General features: G+C 48.2%; 1 protein-coding gene across 7 annotated transcripts in view; it reads left to right on the top strand.

Annotated features, from left to right (window-relative positions):
- The window catches only part of ARHGAP23 (Rho GTPase activating protein 23), a 76652-nt gene that overhangs the window by 53391 nt on the left and 4703 nt on the right, over positions 1-18558 (top strand). For 6 of the 7 annotated variants that reach the window (XM_036990860.2, XM_036990859.2, XM_073235505.1 and 3 more), the window contains 7 exons: positions 2932-3010; positions 5269-5342; positions 5612-5701; positions 6329-6454; positions 14255-14296; positions 14831-14927; positions 17006-17037. In XM_036990860.2, the coding sequence (XP_036846755.2) occupies positions 2932-3010; positions 5269-5342; positions 5612-5701; positions 6329-6454; positions 14255-14296; positions 14831-14927; positions 17006-17037 (540 nt within the window). The remainder of the gene's footprint in view (positions 1-2931; positions 3011-5268; positions 5343-5611; positions 5702-6328; positions 6455-14254; positions 14297-14830; positions 14928-17005; positions 17038-18558) is intronic. The other variant, XM_073235504.1, reaches the window with a different exon arrangement.

The raw sequence follows: 18558 nt of genomic DNA on the forward strand, positions 1-18558 counted from the left end.
CCCTTCCTTCTCCTTCCTTTTTTTCACAATCTTTTAAAGATGTGTGAACCATTCTTAGTTCAAGGGCCATACAAAGACAGGCCATGGATGGATGGTCTGCAGGTTACAGTCTGCAGACCTCTGGCTCAGAGGGGAGGACACGGTGTTTCCTGGAGCGGTCAACAGTTTGGGTGGCCACAAATGGGAAGAAAAAGGGTGGTCAGATGAGATGCAGCCAGCTTTTGGAGGGGTCCAACAGCCACACTTAAGAGTTTGCAGCAGGTTATATGTCAGTTACATCTCAATAAAGTGGAAACAACTATCCAAATAAATATTCAATGTGAAAAAGAGAAGGACTTTGCAGCTGGGCCAGAGGTTCTCCAACTGTTTCCCAGAACTCCTGTGGTTCCCTGGGGAGGCCAGGGCCAGGGTGGGGCCCCCATCCTTACTTAAACCAGAGTAACCTGCTTTGCTTTGCTTTTTATGTCAATTTTTTTTTTCATACTGGGTTTTCATGTGAATTTTGTTTGACAAAATGGGCTCTATGGAAAAAGATGTCTTGGCAAACCATGAATCTGGGCAGTGACGTCCTATGAGTCACATACTGTGAAGACTTATGGGACATGTAAGACAGTCTTCCTGCCCTTAGGAAGGAAGTGGGGGTGAAAAGACCAGTGGTAGGTAGCACTCAGGGTGGTAGGCTTGAGTGTCTGCCTCTTTGAAGGATAAGTAGGGGGGCAGGTGGCCAGCAAAGTAGTCCAGGTAGGGAATGATGGCATTTTCCAAAGTCAGACAGAGAAGGGTCTGAGTGTTGGAACAGAATGGACCCAACTCCTGGGCTTCCCAGTGGGAAGGGCGAGGCCCAGGGCAGGGCACAGAAGGCTTTTGATGGCTTCACTGCAGCCTTTGACCTTGATCCAATGGACAGTAGGGAGCCTTAATGGTTCTCCAGCTGGAGAGGCATAAATGAGAGTGGGATTTGAGAAAGAATAGTGCTTTAGCTTATGTCTAATGGATGGGAACGAGAGCAGGGCATCTAGGGAAGAAATTACTGATATATTGGAAGTACGGGAAGATTCTGGTGGCAGGGGAACAGGAGGATGGGAGCAGCTTTAGGAGTTGGCCCTATGAGAGGGAAAAAGGAGGAGGTACCTGCCCCTGGCAGAAACTGGGGAGGAGGCAAGAGCGAGGGGGTGTCAGGTAGGGGCCCCGTTGGATTTGGGGTGATGGCCAGTCACCCACCCTGGGGTGGTGACATAATCAAGCACTAGATGAGGGGCAGACTGGAGAGTGGGCGTGGGGTCACACACGGGCATGGAGGTAAGATGACAGAGGGAGCTGCTAACCGTGGGGAGGGCGGGCATCAGGAGTGCAGGGGCCAGGCTCTGAGTGGGACAGAGGGCAGAGGGGCTCAGGGGAAGCAGGAGATGGGGTGCAGATACACACACACGGAGGGGTCAAGGACAGGGCAAAGCCCTGGGTTTGGCAGCGGGGAGATGAGAGGAGCCCATGCATCAGGGCCGAGGGGGGGCAGGAGCTGTGCCAGGGTATGCACTGAAGCGCCTCAGCTGGGCCTTGGCCAGGAAGAGAGGGGTCAGAGCTGAGGCGGCTGCCTAGGCCAGGGCCCAGAGCGGAGGTGTGCTGACAGTGTGGGGCATGTGGTTTTATCTCACGCCGTTCGTGAGATTTGTCACAAAGAGTTTGTGTTAGAGGTTAAGCATTGTGTGCAGGATGAATCTAACTCCTGGTGAGCCTTTGGGGAGTGTATTGTTTGTGGGTGGTCTGGCATTAATTGTAATAAGCACGTACATTGTGCAGTTGTGTGTCTTTGTTGAGGGCACTATGTTGCATTCCAGGCAGGAGTTATTTGGAGCAGGTCCCACCTTTGCCTTTGTGTTGGGGGGATGGTGCCCCCTGGTGGCCAGAAGGGACAATGACCCGGCTGTTCTTTATTCTGGTCTTCAACAACCACTTACTTGGACCAGGGTTTCTCAACCTCAACACTTTGGGCAGAATAATTCGTTGTGGGAAGCTGCCTTATGCCCTGGAGAAAGTTTAGCAGCATCCCTGGCCTCTATCTTCTGGATGCCAGTGGCACCCCACAGCTGTGAAAAGCAAAGTGGTTCCAGACATTGCCAAATGCCCTGGGGCGGGGTGCAGTGATTCCATCCCTGGTTGAGAACTACTGACTTAGACCATTTAGGTACCAGGCTGACCAAGCTAAGCCATCTGGGCAAGAGGAACACAGTGGGGAGTAAGACAGACAGGAGCCCTGCCCTGGTGGAGCTAATGGTTCCATCAGGGGGACAGGCAGGACAGGGACACAAATGCATGCGATGACAAGAGTGTGGCAAGTGCCACAGAAGAAACGAAGTCAGGCTGTGGTACAGATGAGAGAGCACTGGCAGTAGTGGCTGCATTCACTGTGATGGTCAGGGAAGGCCTCTCTGAAGAGCTGGCATTTAGAAAGGATGGAAGCCAGTTGTGTGAAGGGCAGGGGAAGGGAGCTCTGGTGGAGGGAAACAGTATGTGCAAAGGGCCTGAGGCAGGAAGGTGCCAGGCACTAGTGACTGGGGGAGCACAAGGAGGCAGGAACAGGCACCAGGCCCAGGGAGGCACACTGGGCAGGCTTGTGTGGGGTGGGTTTCTCTCATTTCTGTCCCCCACAGTGCCTGCACCAAAGAAGGTATCCAGTACTATCTATGGATGGGCAAATGTTGGAGCCCACTAGGTTGGCTGGAGTAGGGAGAGATTGGGATCAGTTGGTTGGGTTGGTGTGAGGTGTGAGCGTAGCTCAGGGAGAGCCTGGGCTGGGCTGGGCTGGGCTTAGGGTCCGGCCAGCATGGAGGCATGACCGCTGGGTGGGCCTAGCTGGCCCTGGACCTGGGGGCATGGAGTTTGGGCACCTGGGCTGGGCCAGGCTGTGGCCTGACATCTTTGCCCTCTTCCCAGCGCTGGCAGGACCTCAATGTCATCAGCAGCCTGCTCAAGTCCTTCTTCCGAAAGCTACCTGAGCCCCTTTTCACGGACGGTGAGTAGGGGTGGAAGTGGAGTGGGGGAGCCAGGGGATACTTGTGTGCTGCCCTCTGACCACTTTTTAAATTGGGTTTGTTTTGGGGTTTTTGTTTTAATACAAAAGAAACATGTGCTTGTAAAAACTTAGTACAGATGTGAATAAAGTGAATGCAAAGATTCCTGTCATTCTCCCATTCCCTGTCCCCAGAGATTATACTGACACTTTCTGAGCATTTACGATGTGCCAAGCTCTACTCCATGAGGTAGGGGCTTGTGTCTCCACTTTACAGATGAGGAAACTGGGACACCAAGAGGTTAAATGACTTGGTTACACAGCTTGAAAGTGTTAAAGCCAGGATTAGGCCCCAGCATCTGACTCTAGAGCCCAGCTCCTGGTGACAAAGACACATGTGTATCAGGTTTGGAGTCGGGTGAGTTCAGTAGTGTGCTGGTAAATGTTTAACATCTGGCTCTCGAGAGAAAAAAAACCTTGATTTGTAGCATTTTCTAATTTCCATGGTATAAATATTCCCGCCATGGCTTATTTTGAGTTACCAGTATGCTGTCACCAACATGGCGCTGGGAATAAAAGAATACAGTTGGCTCTCAGAAGCCCATGTGAGTGGGTCTCAGTCACCACTGGCTGAATTGTTCTTAACAAAAGGAGGCTTGTAATTTTGAGATTCACTCGTGTCAGTGCAAAGAGCTCTACCTCATTTTTCTTTAAGGTTAACCACATGGTATTTCATAGTCTGAATAGACTATAATTTATCTAATCACTCCCCTCTTGATAGATATTTGTATTGTTTTTCAAATTTTTGCTATTACAAAACATGTTACAGTGACCTTCCTTGAATATGTCCTTGTGTGCTGGGTCAGAGTCCTTGAGGTGGACTCTAGATATAGAATAGCTAGGTCAGAGTCCTGATAAACATTTCTGAAGGCCAATGTCAAGTTGCACTCTGAGAAAGAGGCCCTAGTTCATACTCCTGCTTACTAGCATTAAGAGAGAGCTGGCTTCTCTACACCTCTGTCAATGTTGGATGTTATTAACATTTTATTTTTGCTAATCAAGGGAAATGGCATCTCATTATTGTTTATGTTTCATTTCCCCCAGTACTGGGGAAATTAACTATCTTTTCATTAGTTTATTAGCCTTTTCTATTTCCTCTGTAATTGCCTGTTCAGTCTGTGTGCCCATTTTTCTATTGGCTTGTTTGTCTTTTTTTGGTATTGACTTGTAGGAGACAAAATCTTGTATATTATGGATATTAACTCTTTGCTAGTATTTGCAAATATTTGCTCTTAGTCTGCTATTTGCCTATTAACTTTTCAGGATAGAAATTGAAAACAAATATTTTAAGTGTAATCAGAGCTGTAATCTTTAACAAATTTGGCACCTCATCTTTAGGAAGGCCTTATAATTATCAAAGTATTTTCTTATTTTTTCTGCGATATTTTAATAACTTTTACATTTGGCTCTGTGACACAATTAAATTTGTGTATTGAGCTAGAAATGGATTTTTCCTCCCCCAAAAATAATTGTCCCAGAAGCATTTATGAGCCCCTCCATTCCTCCCCACTGATTTGAAGGCTGCCATTATCACATAGTAAAGATCCAGGAAGCCCGATACCTCCTTTCTGCTCTTCTCTTTGATCGACTTTCACTCCCCATCCATACCACCTGAGCTGTGCTGTTTAGTATGTTTCAGTATCTGGTGGGACAAACTTTCTACCATCATTCTTCCTTTAAGCAATATCCATGGCTATCTTGTGCATTTACTCATCCAGCTGAATTTTAGAATAAACTTACCACGTTCCATTTTTTTAAGTTCCCTGTGGACTTCTTCTGAATGGATTGGGGGAATCCTCACACAGGTGGGGTGTGGTATCTGGAGGCTGAAAGGTCCCTCCCTCTTTCTAGGTAACCTTCTCTTCTGACCTTGTGATGTCCTTGTCCTGGAGATTGGGGCAAAGACCTCTCCCCAGTATCAACATGCAGCTTAGGTCTTATTTCTTCCTAAAGACACACACCTGGGCTCTCCCAGGTCAGGTGCACACCTGAGTGCAGCTCTGGTGGGTTTGGTCACATGAACCCAGGGCCACCTCAGCCCTGGGGTCTCCTCAGCATATTCTGAGCTGCTCCAAGTCAGATAATCTCATCGGCATGGGCCTCCTCAGCCAGCGGGGACCTCCAGCCCAGAAGCCGCCCGCCCTGCCGGTGGGGGAGGGCACTGCCTCCCATCTCTCTAAAGAGTCTTCACTGTGTTCTAGACAAATACAGTGACTTCATCGAGGCCAATCGCATTGAAGACTCAAGGGAGCGGATGAAGACACTGCGGAAGCTGGTAAGGAAAGAGAGATGCTGTTAGGCAAAAGGTAGAGCAGACTGGGATAGTGCTACTGTCCCAGGAGGCCTGGAGTCCAGTGCCACCAGTTTCCTCTGTGACCTTGGAGAGGCCTTTCTCCACTCTGGGCCTCAGTTTTTCCATATACACAAAGTGGGTGGTAGAGGGTGGATTTCAGACCCCCTGAGCTATGACAGTGGGATCCCCTTTGAAGCGAGGTGGGGAGGCCATCAGAGCCTGGTTCCATGCCCCTTCTTGCTCCCGCCCAGATCCGGGATCTCCCAGGACACTACTATGAAACGCTCAAATTCCTTGTGGGTCATCTGAAGACCATTGCTGACCACTCGGAGAAAAACAAGGTAGGTGGGGACTCTGGAACAGAGTGTGGGGGAAGGAAGCGTTTGGGGTCTCCTCAGCATATTCTGAGGTGCTCCAGGTCAGATAATCTCAAGCCCCTCTAGGTGTGTGCTCACCTCTAAAGGTCATTCTATCCCACATGCTGGCCAGTGCTTCTTCCCTAGAGAGCCATTTCCTGAATTTCTGAGGGTCTTTTAGAGGCAGAGAGCGACAGTTCCACTATGTCTGGTAGAAATCTATCCTCTGATCTGGCTGGAATCCCTTGCATTGTATTTTCCCAATCAAACCTCTCTATCTCCTGGTTATGCAGCAGGGAAAATGAGCAGAGCTATAGGATTTCTCCCAGTCCTAAAATGCCCTTGGAACCTCCCACTTTTGGCACAGTGTGGGTGTGCAGGTTGGGCTGTGCCCAGGGCTGCCAGGCCTGGAGTGGGGGTGAGTGGGACAGAAATCTGGCCTGTGCTCTGCCTGCCAGGCACCTCTAGGCCCATCGAGGAGGTGTCTGGTCCCTAAGCCAGGGACAGCTCAGGATGTGGTTAGAAGAGGGACTGGAGAGAGGGAGGCCTGGGGGACTGGAGGTCAGAGACGGCAGGAGCATTGACACAGACCCATTTCCCTCCCCTGCCCAGATGGAGCCCAGGAACCTGGCCCTGGTCTTCGGGCCAACACTGGTGAGGACATCTGAGGACAACATGGCGGACATGGTGACCCACATGCCCGACCGCTATAAGATTGTGGAGACGCTGATCCAGCATGTAAGCAGCTGCTCCAGGCCCATATGGTGTCACCCCTGCTCACCTAGGTGGCTGCCCAGGGAATTGTGAGGCAACCTAGGAGGACGCTGCTGGGACAATGCATGCCCTTCAGTAGTGAGAGGCTACATTTGGAGGCCAAACAGAAAAGGATCCTAGAATCTGTCTTTCTAGGTTGTTGCAACCGTAGCCAGAAAATCAGGAGGCCCTAGAGCTCCCTAGATGTGTGTGAGGATCAGAGGGAGGACGGTCAGGGAGGTGCTGCTGGGCGGGGGAGCAGAGGCAAATGCAGGGGCGCCTTCAGAAGGAGGCCCACAGGACAGGTGTCTTGGCAGAAATTGGCCAGAGGTGCTGGGGTTGGGGTCAAAGCTCTGCCCCAAGGGCCCCACTGAGGTTTCAGGGAGAAAATGGTGACGTCCAGGGTAGGGTGAGGCTGATGGCGTGTGGGCTGAGGCAGGGTCCTGCTCTTGTCCTGTATGTGTGGAGGGCTGGTCACTTCCCTTCTCCTGGCTGCCTTGAGGCACCAAGAGCCCAGGGTTTCTTAAAGGTTCTTGTTCTTGTGCCTGACGGATGAGAACCCAGAGCAGCCAGCAGAGGGCGCAGAAGGCCTTGGTTTTACATAGCCAAACCCAGGGCAGCGCCCCCTTCAGGGGCACTCAGGGATCTTTTTATAAATAACGGATTTTTCCCTTTCCAATTCTTGGTCCAGCCTGCAAAGGACGGAGCCAGATCCCTTCCTGCCAGGAGAAATAAGATTAGCAGCTGGTCAGGGGAAGGGGAGCCTCAGCGTCCCGTGCCCTGTAAGACATGTCAGGGAAGGGAACCAGATTGTCACTCCATTTTTACAGGGGCTCAGAGAGGCAAAGTGACTTGCTGAAGGTCACACAGCTAATGAGGGAAGCCCCAGGATTTTAAGGCAGATCTGTCTGACCAAAACCTGTGCTTTCCCCCTTACTTCTTGGGAGGGCAGACTCCTAGGTCCATCCTAGAGCTGGAATTGAAGCAAGGGAGGCTGGCCAGGGTGGGCAGAGTGAGGCAGTTGGGTGGACTTTGGTCATGCTGACTGGCCCTGCCTGCCTGTTTACTTCCTTCACTGAGTGGTGCGGGCTCTGAGCCACGGGAGGGAAAAGCAAGGCCCATTCTCATTCCAGCCCTGGTACCACCAGCCCGGAGGCCCACTCCAGAGCTGTCAGGGAGGCCAGGGCTCCCAGGCAGTGTCAGGAATCCGATGAAGCCCTGGTCTGGGGAAACTTATCTCCCTTGAAAAAGTTCAGCTCCCCAGCCCAACAGGGAGCCCCTGGAGCTCCCTTAAGGGTGTGCTTTGGAAGGGGCCTGTGGGGAGAGAGGGGGACTGGCACCACGGCTAGACGTTGAGCCTGTCGCCAGCTGGGCTGTCAGGAATAGTAGCCTTCAAGGAGAAGGGAGACCCAAAGTGTGTCATTTACCCTCCCCCAGAGCTCTGAGGGGAGGCCCCAGCCAGTGGCAGCCCCTCCTCTGGGAAGGAGTGGGGAGCTGGGTATATCTGCCTCTTTCAGAGGTGTATTCCCAACACCAGGCCCAGTGCCTGGCATGAAACGAGCACTTGTTGTTTGTTGCATGAGTGCACAAAGGGGTGAGTGAAGGGACTGCGGTTGAGAGTATACCAGTCTGAGCTTTCTCACTCGCTCCTGGGAACTAACTGAGTCATCGACCCTCCATTCTCTGCCTCTCCCTCCAAAATTAATCACAATACCACACCCAACTCCACCACCCACAATCAAACCAAGCCCCCTATAAATAGAAGGTTTTGAAGAAAAACACACAAAACTAATAAAAAATAATACTTAAAATAAATACAATATATGTCATCATCATTCCCACATGGACTCAAACCATGATCTATGACATGAAAAACCATTGTTGTAATTAAACCATAGGAACCTAATGACAAATATCCAAAAATATCACCCACTACTCAATTATTAATAAATCTTTTATTGATCTACCTAACCCTTCTAATATTCTCAGCATGATGAAATTTTGGTTCATTACTAGATATCTGCTTAATTCTACAAATTCTGACAGGCCTTTTTCTAGCTATGCATTACACAGCGATACAGCCGCCGCATTCTCATCTCTTACACATATCTGCCGAGATGTCAGCTATGGATGAATTATCCGATATATACATGCTAATGGCACATCAATATTTTTTATTTGCCTATTTATAATATCGGATGCAGCATGTACTATGGGTCTTTCGCTTATAATGAAATATGAAACATTGGAATTATTCTTTTATTTGCAATTATAGCAACAGCCTTTATAGGTTATGTATTACCATGAGGGCAGATATCTTTCTGAGGAGCAACAGTTATTACAAACTTAACTTTCCGCTATTCCCTACATTGGCTCAAGCCTAGTAGAATGAATCTGAGGGGGCTTTTCAGTAGATAAAGCAACCTTCACTCGATTCTTTGCCTTCCACTTTATTCTTCCCTTGATCATTCTTGGCCTAGTATTAGTACACCTCCTATTCTTACATGAAACTGGTTCTAATAATCCAACAGGAATTGTATCCAACTCAGATAAATCCCATTTCACCCTATTATACAATTAAAGACATTCTAGGGTTTCTTCTCATAGCTGTGGTATTGCTAATTCTAGTCTTATTATCCCCTGATCTGTTAGGAGACCCAGATAACTGCACACCAGCAAATCCCTTAAACACAACACCCCACATTAAGCCAGAGTGGTATTTTCTCTTTGCATATGCAATTTTACAATCAATTCCTAACTAGGAGGTGTATTAGCACCAATTCTATCAATTCTTGTACTAGTAGTAATTCCAATACTACACACCTGAAATCAACAAACCATAATATTCCTACCTTTAAGTCAAGTTGTATTTTGACTCCTAGTAGCTGATCTTCTAACACTGATCTGAATCGGAGGGCAACTCATAGAATACTCTTATTCTAATCGAACAGGTAGCTTCTATTCTCTACTTCACACTAATCCTAGTAATTATACCAATTGTAGGCATTATTGAAAATAATCTTATAAAATGAAGAGTCTCTGTAGTATAATCTAATACCCTGGTCTTGTAAACCAGTAAAGGAAGCTATAAACCTCTGTGAGACTCAGGAAAGAGACAACAACCCCACCATCAACACCCAATGCTGATATTTATAAACTATTTCCTGAAAAAATCCATAATATATAACTAGAATTTTAGTTCCTAATATGTGAACAATCAAGACAGCACTTAAAGATTTCCACATGTGTAAGTACACGTACCATACTATACAAGATATGCTATACATAATACACAAGATACGCTATATTTAATCATGCATTACTGGTATGCTCCATGCATATAAGCAAGTACATTATATTATAACAGTACATAGTACATACCTTTATTGATCGTACATAGCACATTAAGTCAAATAATTTCTAGTCAACATGCGTATCACCACCTCTGAAGGCCACTTAATCACCATGCCACGTGAAATCATTAACCCGCCCACAATTGTGTCCCTCTTTTCGCTCTGGACCCATTAAGAGTGGGGGTAGCTATAAGTGAACTATATCTGGCATCTGGTTCTTACTTCGGGGCCATGCAACTTAAACTGCTCATTTGTTCCCCTTAAATAAGACATCTAGATGGATTAATGACTAATCAGCCCATGCACACATAACTGTGCTGTCATGCCCTTGGTATTTTTAAATTTTCAGGATGCAAGGTTCAACTAGGCTGTCTGAGGCCCTATACAGGCAAATAACTTGTAGCTGGACTTTAATTGAATATTATTGGTTGTGCATACTAACCTTAAGGTATAATTCAGTCAGTGGTTATAGACATAACACTTTATAACAACATTTAAAATAAATTAAATCTATACAAATATAAATTTTACATAAGCCATGAATAACTATCAGACTTACAACAATTGTATTAAAACATCAAAAAAGTACACCGTTACTTTGATATAATCAACCCCCCCTTACCCCCACTCAACCCCACGTATACTAAATATCTTGTCAAACCCCAAAAGCAAGAATGTGTACACAAGGGTGCAATATAAAACACAAAGTATTACTAAGTATATAAATCATAACACTGTTGCACAGCTTTCTGCCTACCTGTAAAACACTTAGATGTTCAAACAAACACATATGACCAGGAATCTTGCAGTAACTATCTCCCAGACACAAAATTAAATAAAATACAGCATATCTAATTTTAAAATATTCTATTACTTATCATTTATAAAACTAATACTATTTACTTATAAGTGCCTATAATATAAACTGCTTTCCCTCTACATATATTTTAAAATTAAAGTTAATGTAGCTTAAAAACTAAAGCAAAGCACTGAAAATGCTTATATGAGTTCATATACTCCATAAACACACAGGTCTGGTGAACATAATCAGCCCTGAATGATTATCAAGGGAAAGAGCTACCCACCTTCTGCACACCCAAGTTTGCCAGGGTCTGTCTAGCCCGGAGGCTCTGTAGGCAGGGATCGGTGTAATCATGAGCCCAGGCAGGATCAGACTGGGGCAGGGACTGCTCTGTTTCTGAGCCCCTGACCAGCCAGTGGGTGGCTGGAGTTAATAGGTGACATCACCTTCTGCTGGAAGTTCTAGCCGCAGCCATCACCTGGGCAGCTCCTGTCTTCTGAGGAACTCCTGGATAGCAGAGCTAGGAGGGACCTTACAGTATCTAGATCTATCCTTGAATCGTACAGAGGTGTAAAGAGGAACAGTGACTTGACCAGGGTTGTACAACAAGATAAAGGCAGAGTGGAGATGAGCAGTACCAGGTGCTTAGCCTCCCAGCCTCAAGTCACCAGCCAGCTCACACCCATGTTTACTAAGTCAGTTGGAACCCCAATATAGACCCTGTCAAGGCATTTGTTCATTTATTCACCAACAAACTTGATTCCTACTATGTGTACACTGGGATTTCTCAACCTTGGCACTTGTGATCTTTGGGGCCAGATCAGTTTTCTTTGGGGGGCTGTCCTGCATATTGTAAGATGTTCTGCAGCATCTCTGACTAGATGCCAGGAGTGTCCTGCCAGTTGTAACGATTGAAAATGCCTCCAGACATTGCCAAATGCCTCTGTGGAGCAAAAAATTTCTTTTTGTTATTTTTAAAACTGAGATATAGTTGATATATAACATTGCATTATTTTCAGGGATACAGCATAATGATTCAATATCTACATATTGTGAAGCCATCACCAGACTGTGAAGATCCAGCACCACACATAGTTACAAAATTTTTTTCTCGTGATAATAACTTTTAAGATTTACTCTCTTAGCTACTTCCAAATAAACAATACAATATTATTAACTATAATCACCATGCTGTACACTACGTCCCCATGACTTAATTATTTTACAACTGGACGTTTGTACCTTTTGACCCTCTTCATCCATTTTGCCCACCCATCTCCCCCAGCCTTTGCTAACCACCGATGTGTTCCCTGTATCTGTGAGCATGGTTTTTGTTTGTTTGTTTGAGAATCCACACATAAGTGAGATCATATGGTATTTGCCTTTCTCTGTCTGGTTTATTTCACTTAGCATAATACCCTCAAGGTCCATCCATCCATGTGGTCACAAATCAAGATTTCCTTCTTTTTAATGGCTTAATAATAATGATAATGTACATATGTACCACATTTTCTTTATTCACCCGTTGATGGACACTCAGGCTGTTTCCACACCTTGGCTGTTGTAAATAATGCAGCAATGAACCTGGGGGTGCAGATGTTTTTTTCAAGTTAGTGTTTTCATTTTCTTTGGATAAATACCCAGAAGTGGAATAGCTGGATCCTATGGTATTTCTATTTTAAACTTTTTTGAGGAACTTCCACACTGTTTTCTATAGTGGCTACACAAATTTACATTCCCACCAACAAAAAGATTCTCTTTCCCCCACATTTTCACCAACACTTGTTATTTCCTGTCTTTTTGTTATTGGCCACATAGTATTTCATTTTATCCTCATCACAATTCTGTTAGTAGATACTCACATTATGCCCACTTTACAGATAAGTAAATAGAATCAGGTAATTCACCTGAGGTGAACTTGAGCCCCAGACAATTGACTCCATCCTGCATTTCTTTTTTATTCTCTCTTTCTTGTTTCTCTTTTGTGCCGCTTATCTAAGTTAAGAGTATGCCTGATTATGATTAATAATAACTGAATTTCATGGCACATAGTCGTAATCAACATTACAATCTCTTTGTTTTCCCCCTTCATTCCTGACCCCCACAATTACCATTCTCATAGGTTAATATGTGTCCTTCCAATCCACCTTTTCTACGCTTATTTTAAATATATGGATATCCTTAAGTGTACATAATATTCTGTGTGTTTTAAATTTCAGCCAGTGAGTTTAGCTCATTTACTTTATTATAATTTCCATACTGTTGGGACTTATTTCTGCCAGCTTAAATGTCACTTTCTGTCTACCATTTTCATTTTATTTCCTTGTTTAGGTCTGTCCAATCTTGCTTTGGAAGGTCTGATTTTATTTTCCTGATAGGAAAGTTATACAACTTATAAAACCCATGTTGTTTAATTATGCAATTATAAAAGTCCATACTTATAGTTCTCACTATCAATTTCTATCAGTGGTTATCTTGTCGGTATCCATGTCTTCCTTCCACTACATCTAAAAGCCAAGTACCTTAGTGTACTTTCACCTGCCACTGGTTTCTCTCTCTGAGTTTGAACTCCAGATTGGATATACTTTTTGTGTGTTTGTATATGTATGTGTATCATTTTTTGGTTTGATAACAATGGACTTTTCTACACTAAAATCCCTTCTTACCTCTCAGAGCTTATTGCTCCCTCCTGAATTAATTTCTGTATTTGTGCATGTACTCAGTTAAGAGAGCCTTTGTGTAGTGACCTTTCTGATGTCTCCATATAGCTTTATTTCAGAATTTAAATTAAATTAAATTTAAAATTTATTGAGAGTTTAGCAGGGTATAAAATTTGGGGTTCAAAATTCTGTATTTGTAGTCCAGCCACACATTGAAAATATTACTTTTCTTTTTTTGTCTTTTTGTGTCTGTTGCTGCTGAAAGTTCTAGTTACAGATGATACATGTTCATTTGTAAGCAATCTGTTTTTTCAGAAAACTTGAAGAGTTTTATCTTCAAAATTCTCAAATTTCATGGATTATATTTGGGATTTTTACTTTACTCCTCTCCTGTGTGGCATTTATGAGAAAACCCTTGCCTGCCTGCCCCTCAGGGAACCTCCCAACACTCCCTCCAGACACTTCCATATTCTGGGCAGGGGATGTCACCCCGGGTGTCAGTGTGGAGCCCACGGCTGGCGTGCAATACACTCAGCTCTAGCAGCTGCGGTGGCCTCTTCCCTGCAGTGCACTCAGTCGACACTAGATGGCGATGCTTCCCCCGGCTTCTGGCTTGCAGTGGGGAGCCAGCCACAGTGATGCGCACTGGACAGTGTTCCATGAAAAACAGGCAGAGAATCTCTCCCTGAGCCAGTCATCCATCTACAACCTTTTCTGTCCCCAAGGGCTTCTCATAATCTGTGGCATCAGGCTCCAGGAGCCATCAGCCCCCCTCTGAGACCTCTCTAGCAACCAGGCTGGCCTGGGTTTGTTGAGAAGAGGCGGTACCTTGCCTCCTGGTGCCCATCCTGCCCTGCTCCATCCACCGCCTGAGTGGGTCCTCTGGACTGAGCCTGTGGGAGCCACCTCCCTGTCTTCCCTCAGCCCCTACCCACACTGATCTTATCACTTCCTTTTGTCTCCTCTGCAGTCAGACTGGTTCTTCAGTGACAATGAGGACAAGGGAGAGAAAGTAAGTGAGGCAGGGGCCACTGGGGTGGGGTCTGGTCTTAGGCGGCCCTCATCCTGGGGTCGGAGTGGGGCCACAAGGTTCAAGCATGGGAGGTGTCTGTCCTTGGAGCTGATGCAGGAAGTGCAGGCCCTCTCCTCAGGGGCCTCCGATCTGATGGGAGACCCAATCTTGGCCTTCATGAGCCCCCAGTCTCAAGAGAGAGGTACTGGCCTTGCCCTAAGGAAACTGAGTCCAGACCCTGCCTTCCAGTCTTATGTGGAGGATACAGGTCTTAGGAAGGTCCAGCCTGATGGGGGAGACAGAGCCCCTGCCCGCAGCTGTAGGAGCAGCTCAGGCCTTCTGGGTTCAATCAAGGTGTTGGGGAGGCACAGAACAGTCTAATGGGGGACAGATAGGACCTGCCGTGCACAGTGCCTGACTGATGAGGGATACAGTCCCCACCCTGGCGAGCCCCGGTCTGCCTCAGGGGTCCTTTCTGCAGAGTCCGCAGTCCAGCCGTGAGGGCATGCTGGCTCACCCTCCTCCTGTTTGCAGACCCCTGTGGATGACAAGGAGCCTCAGTCGGTGCCCAACATCGAGTACCTCCTGCCTAACATTGGGAGGACAGTGCCCCCAGGTGACCCAGGTCCAGGTGAGTGCAGGGGCCTGGGAAGGGGTGGAGGTGGGGTCTGCACCCCGTGGGTGTCCCAGATGCCTGGCCAGATGCCCAGCTTCCCTGCCCCCGCTCCAGTGGGGCCTTCCCTGTCCCCACACTGAGGTGGGCTGCGGCGGGGCCTTCTCCCTGTCCAAGGAGGTCCAGCTGCCAGTGTGCCCTCCCCCTTGACCACTCAGCTGCCCTCACCTTGGGCTGGGCAGGAGCTTTGCCCTCCTTCACTGGTTTCTCTCCTGAGCTTTTTATTTGTCATGGGCTGTGTCCTTCTGGGCTTGTTCCTCTTTTAATTTTTCTTCCTTTTCTCCCTGCTCCCCTCCGCCCACTCCTCCCTGCCCTGGATCCTGCCCCATCTCTCCTCCCCTTCCCCTCCTCCAGCGGACCTGTTGGAGATTTAAAGGGTACAGTGCGGCATTGCGGCCTCGGTCACTAACAGTGGCAGGTGATTATAAGAAGGCCGGTGAGGCAGAAACATTTGGCCTGTGAGGGCCTCACCCTCAAACACCATCTACTCACACTCGTTAACAGCTTCCCCTCACCCCAAAGTCCTTCCCTCCAAAGCCCCTTCTCAGGGGGAAGGAGGTCGGTGTTGGAGCCAGATGCTGCCCCCTGCCAGGAAGGCTGGGCACCACATGGCTGCACCCCCCACCCCCGCAGTCCCCCAAACTCAGTGGCCTTCTCTTTATGCTGAACCTTGCCACTTCTGTTATCTGGGCAGGGGGAGACCTGGCTGGTAGCAGGACCCAGCCTCTCTGGACACCAGTGATGCCACCCCCAGAAGCCTCTCTCTCTCTAGAGCTCCTGCCTCAAGTTGCCTCCTGGGGCCGGCTCTTCCAGCTTCGGGGGCCAGAGCCCCTGGTCATTCAGCCCCTAAGTCCTATTTCCAGGCCTCTGGCCCTCTCAGAGCAGAGTAGCCCAGAGATGAAGGAACGGCCAGTCCCTTCTTGGCTCAAGGCACTAACTTCTACCCCATGGGTGACCCACCCTTGGTATTTGGACCTCTCCTGTCTCTCACGGAAGCATACCACAGCACCCCTAGGTGCAAGAGGCAGGGTGCAGGAGGGAGTCAGAGGATATGGGAGGGTGGGGATGGCCAACAGGAGCCCCCCGTCTCTTCTAATCATCTGCTGCCGCTCCCCTGCCCCGTGTGTGTCACTGTGTGGTGAACCCATCTGCTCTTCTCACCGTGTGCAGGGGAGGGCTGGGGACGAGGCATCTAACTTGCTTGCCAGAGAGTGTGGATTAACCACACCTGCCCACTGCAGCGTTGGACCTAGGAGGTCCCTGGGTCAGCCTGCTCCCTCCCCAGTCCTGGAGAAGACACTGCCAGGACTTGTTTCGGGTTCCTTCTTCCACCCAGTGACATCCGGGAGTGGGAGCTGAGTCCCGTTGATGTAATGATTTTATTCTCCCTCATAACTCTGGTTATAAACAGGGGCCTTGCCCCCTCAGGGCAAGTGGACCTCAGGTCTGAAGGTGGAACCTCTCAAGGCTTCATCGCCAGCCCGCTCCGCCTTCTGTGTCCCACACACTTCATGTGTACCCCTGTACGTGATCGTTCACATGGCCCCTCTTCCTTCTCATGTCCTGGAAGCAGTGGGGAGGGGGGAATGTAGGGCACCCACCTCTCTATGCACTGTGTGGTCTCCATTTCTCCAGAGCATCTGTGCTTTGCTGTGTTGTGGCTTCGTGGACTTCCTCTGACTTTTGCATTTTCTCTCCAGTGCTTCAGAGTAACAGGGATAGAAGGGGAGGGGAGAACTGGGCCCAAGGAAAAGCCCCCCTTGCCCTTAACCCTGGGCAAATGAGGGTCCAGTGGCAGACAGCCTGATGTCACTTCCTGCCTCTAAAGGAAGTGGTGACTGACATCATTCTCTGCTCCATCCCATGCCAGAGGGAATGACATCAGAGGCCCATCGCACTCCCAGGACCTGGGAGATTCTGGGTTTCTGAACTCCCTAGTTTCTGAAGCCTTTGAGGAGAGGGAATTGTGTTCACAAGACTCAGCCTTTGCTTGCTCCAATCCAACTTGAATTTTTCTTTCTGTCTCTCGCTAACAGATGCTACCACCTGTAGTTCAGCCAAGCCCAAGGTAAGCGCCAAGGCAATTCCAAAGGCCTTATCCCCTCACAGGCCAGCCCACTTAGCCCACTCAGACTTTTGGTCAAGGGAATTGGGAGCATTATGGCTGGACCCTGAGGAAAGTTGATGGCTGAGAAGACACTTGTAGTAGATGGATATGGCTTGGGAGTTGGGGGGCTGAGAAGTGTTCCCAGAGGCAAGAAGCACAGACAGTCTTGCATCTGAGTCCTGGCCTCACCGCTTAGTCACTCTGGGACACTGGCAAGTTACTTTAAGCTCTTTCTGATCCTCAGCTTCCCCATCTGTAAATGATGGATAATACTTATCTCCATAAATGGGGTTAACAAATATGTCTGATACAGTAAGTATTCTTTAAGGTCTTTGGAGAGCCCAAAGCAAGCAGAAAGGAGGAAGTAATAAAAGAAATCAATGAACCCAAAGCTGCAAGCAGCTCTCACAGCCAGCTAGCAGTGTGCGCACTCCAGAGCCTGCCCTCTGAGGCAGAGCCCAGCAGGCAGTGGTGCCTGCCCCAGGTGGACCCTGTGCAGCTGTTAGATTAGAGCTTGACGGCAGGGGATGGTCGCCGTGTCTTAGTTACCATGGGCTGCCATAACAAAATACCATGGACAGGGGGGTGGCTTAACCCACAGAAGTCTATTTTCTCACAGTGCTGGAGGCTGATAGTCCAAGATCAAGGTGTGAGCATGGCCACTTTCTGGCAGGAGCCCTCTTCCTGGCCTGCAGTGACTGCCTTCTCACTGCGTCCACATACAGCAGCGTGAGAGCGCGAGAGAGCTCTCTGGCGGCTCTTCATTCGAGAGCACTAATGGCACAATAGGAGCTCCACCCTCATGTTCTCTTCTAAGTCCTAATACATCACCAAATACCATCATATAGGGGGGTGGGGGCTTCAACATATGGATTTAGGGGAGACACAGTTCTGTGCATAGAGTGGGTGAAATGAGCTAAGCCTTGGCTGGCTGAACTGGGCTCATTTCTGTCTGGGTCTCCAGGCAACCAGCCAGGTCCCTGTGAGCCCAATGTGCCTGACACTGAGCAGGTGCTCACTGTGTGTCAGATGAAGGTCCTAGACAGAAGGAAGGAAGGCTGCTCTGGTCTGGTGCAGAGACCCCTGCAGCCTCTCTGCAGAGCCCCTGCCTGCATACCTCTGGTGACGGGGAGCTCATGCCATCAAAAGATTGCCATGGCAGGGAGCACATAGAGCAACCTGAATCTAGCCCATGTCGCTTGCACCATTGCTCCTGCTAGCCTCCTGGTTTCCTGTAGCCTCTCCTGGACTGACCTCTTGACCTTTATGTGAATCTGCTGACCACTATATTCCTGGAAGTGTCCATTCTGACCTCACTGTTTCTGTAACTAGCCAGGATGAGAGGGTAGTTTGATCAGATGATCCCAGGGGCCTCTCAAGTCTCTCAGAGAGCACTGGCCAGTAAAGAAGGTGGCACTGGCCACTTTGTGCCTCAGGTTGATCACAGAAGTGCTGCTATTTTGCACAGCTCCAGGGGGTGCC

The sequence above is a fragment of the Manis javanica genome, chromosome 4 (assembly GCF_040802235.1).
Source record: "Manis javanica isolate MJ-LG chromosome 4, MJ_LKY, whole genome shotgun sequence".
Lineage (NCBI taxonomy): Eukaryota > Metazoa > Chordata > Mammalia > Pholidota > Manidae > Manis > Manis javanica.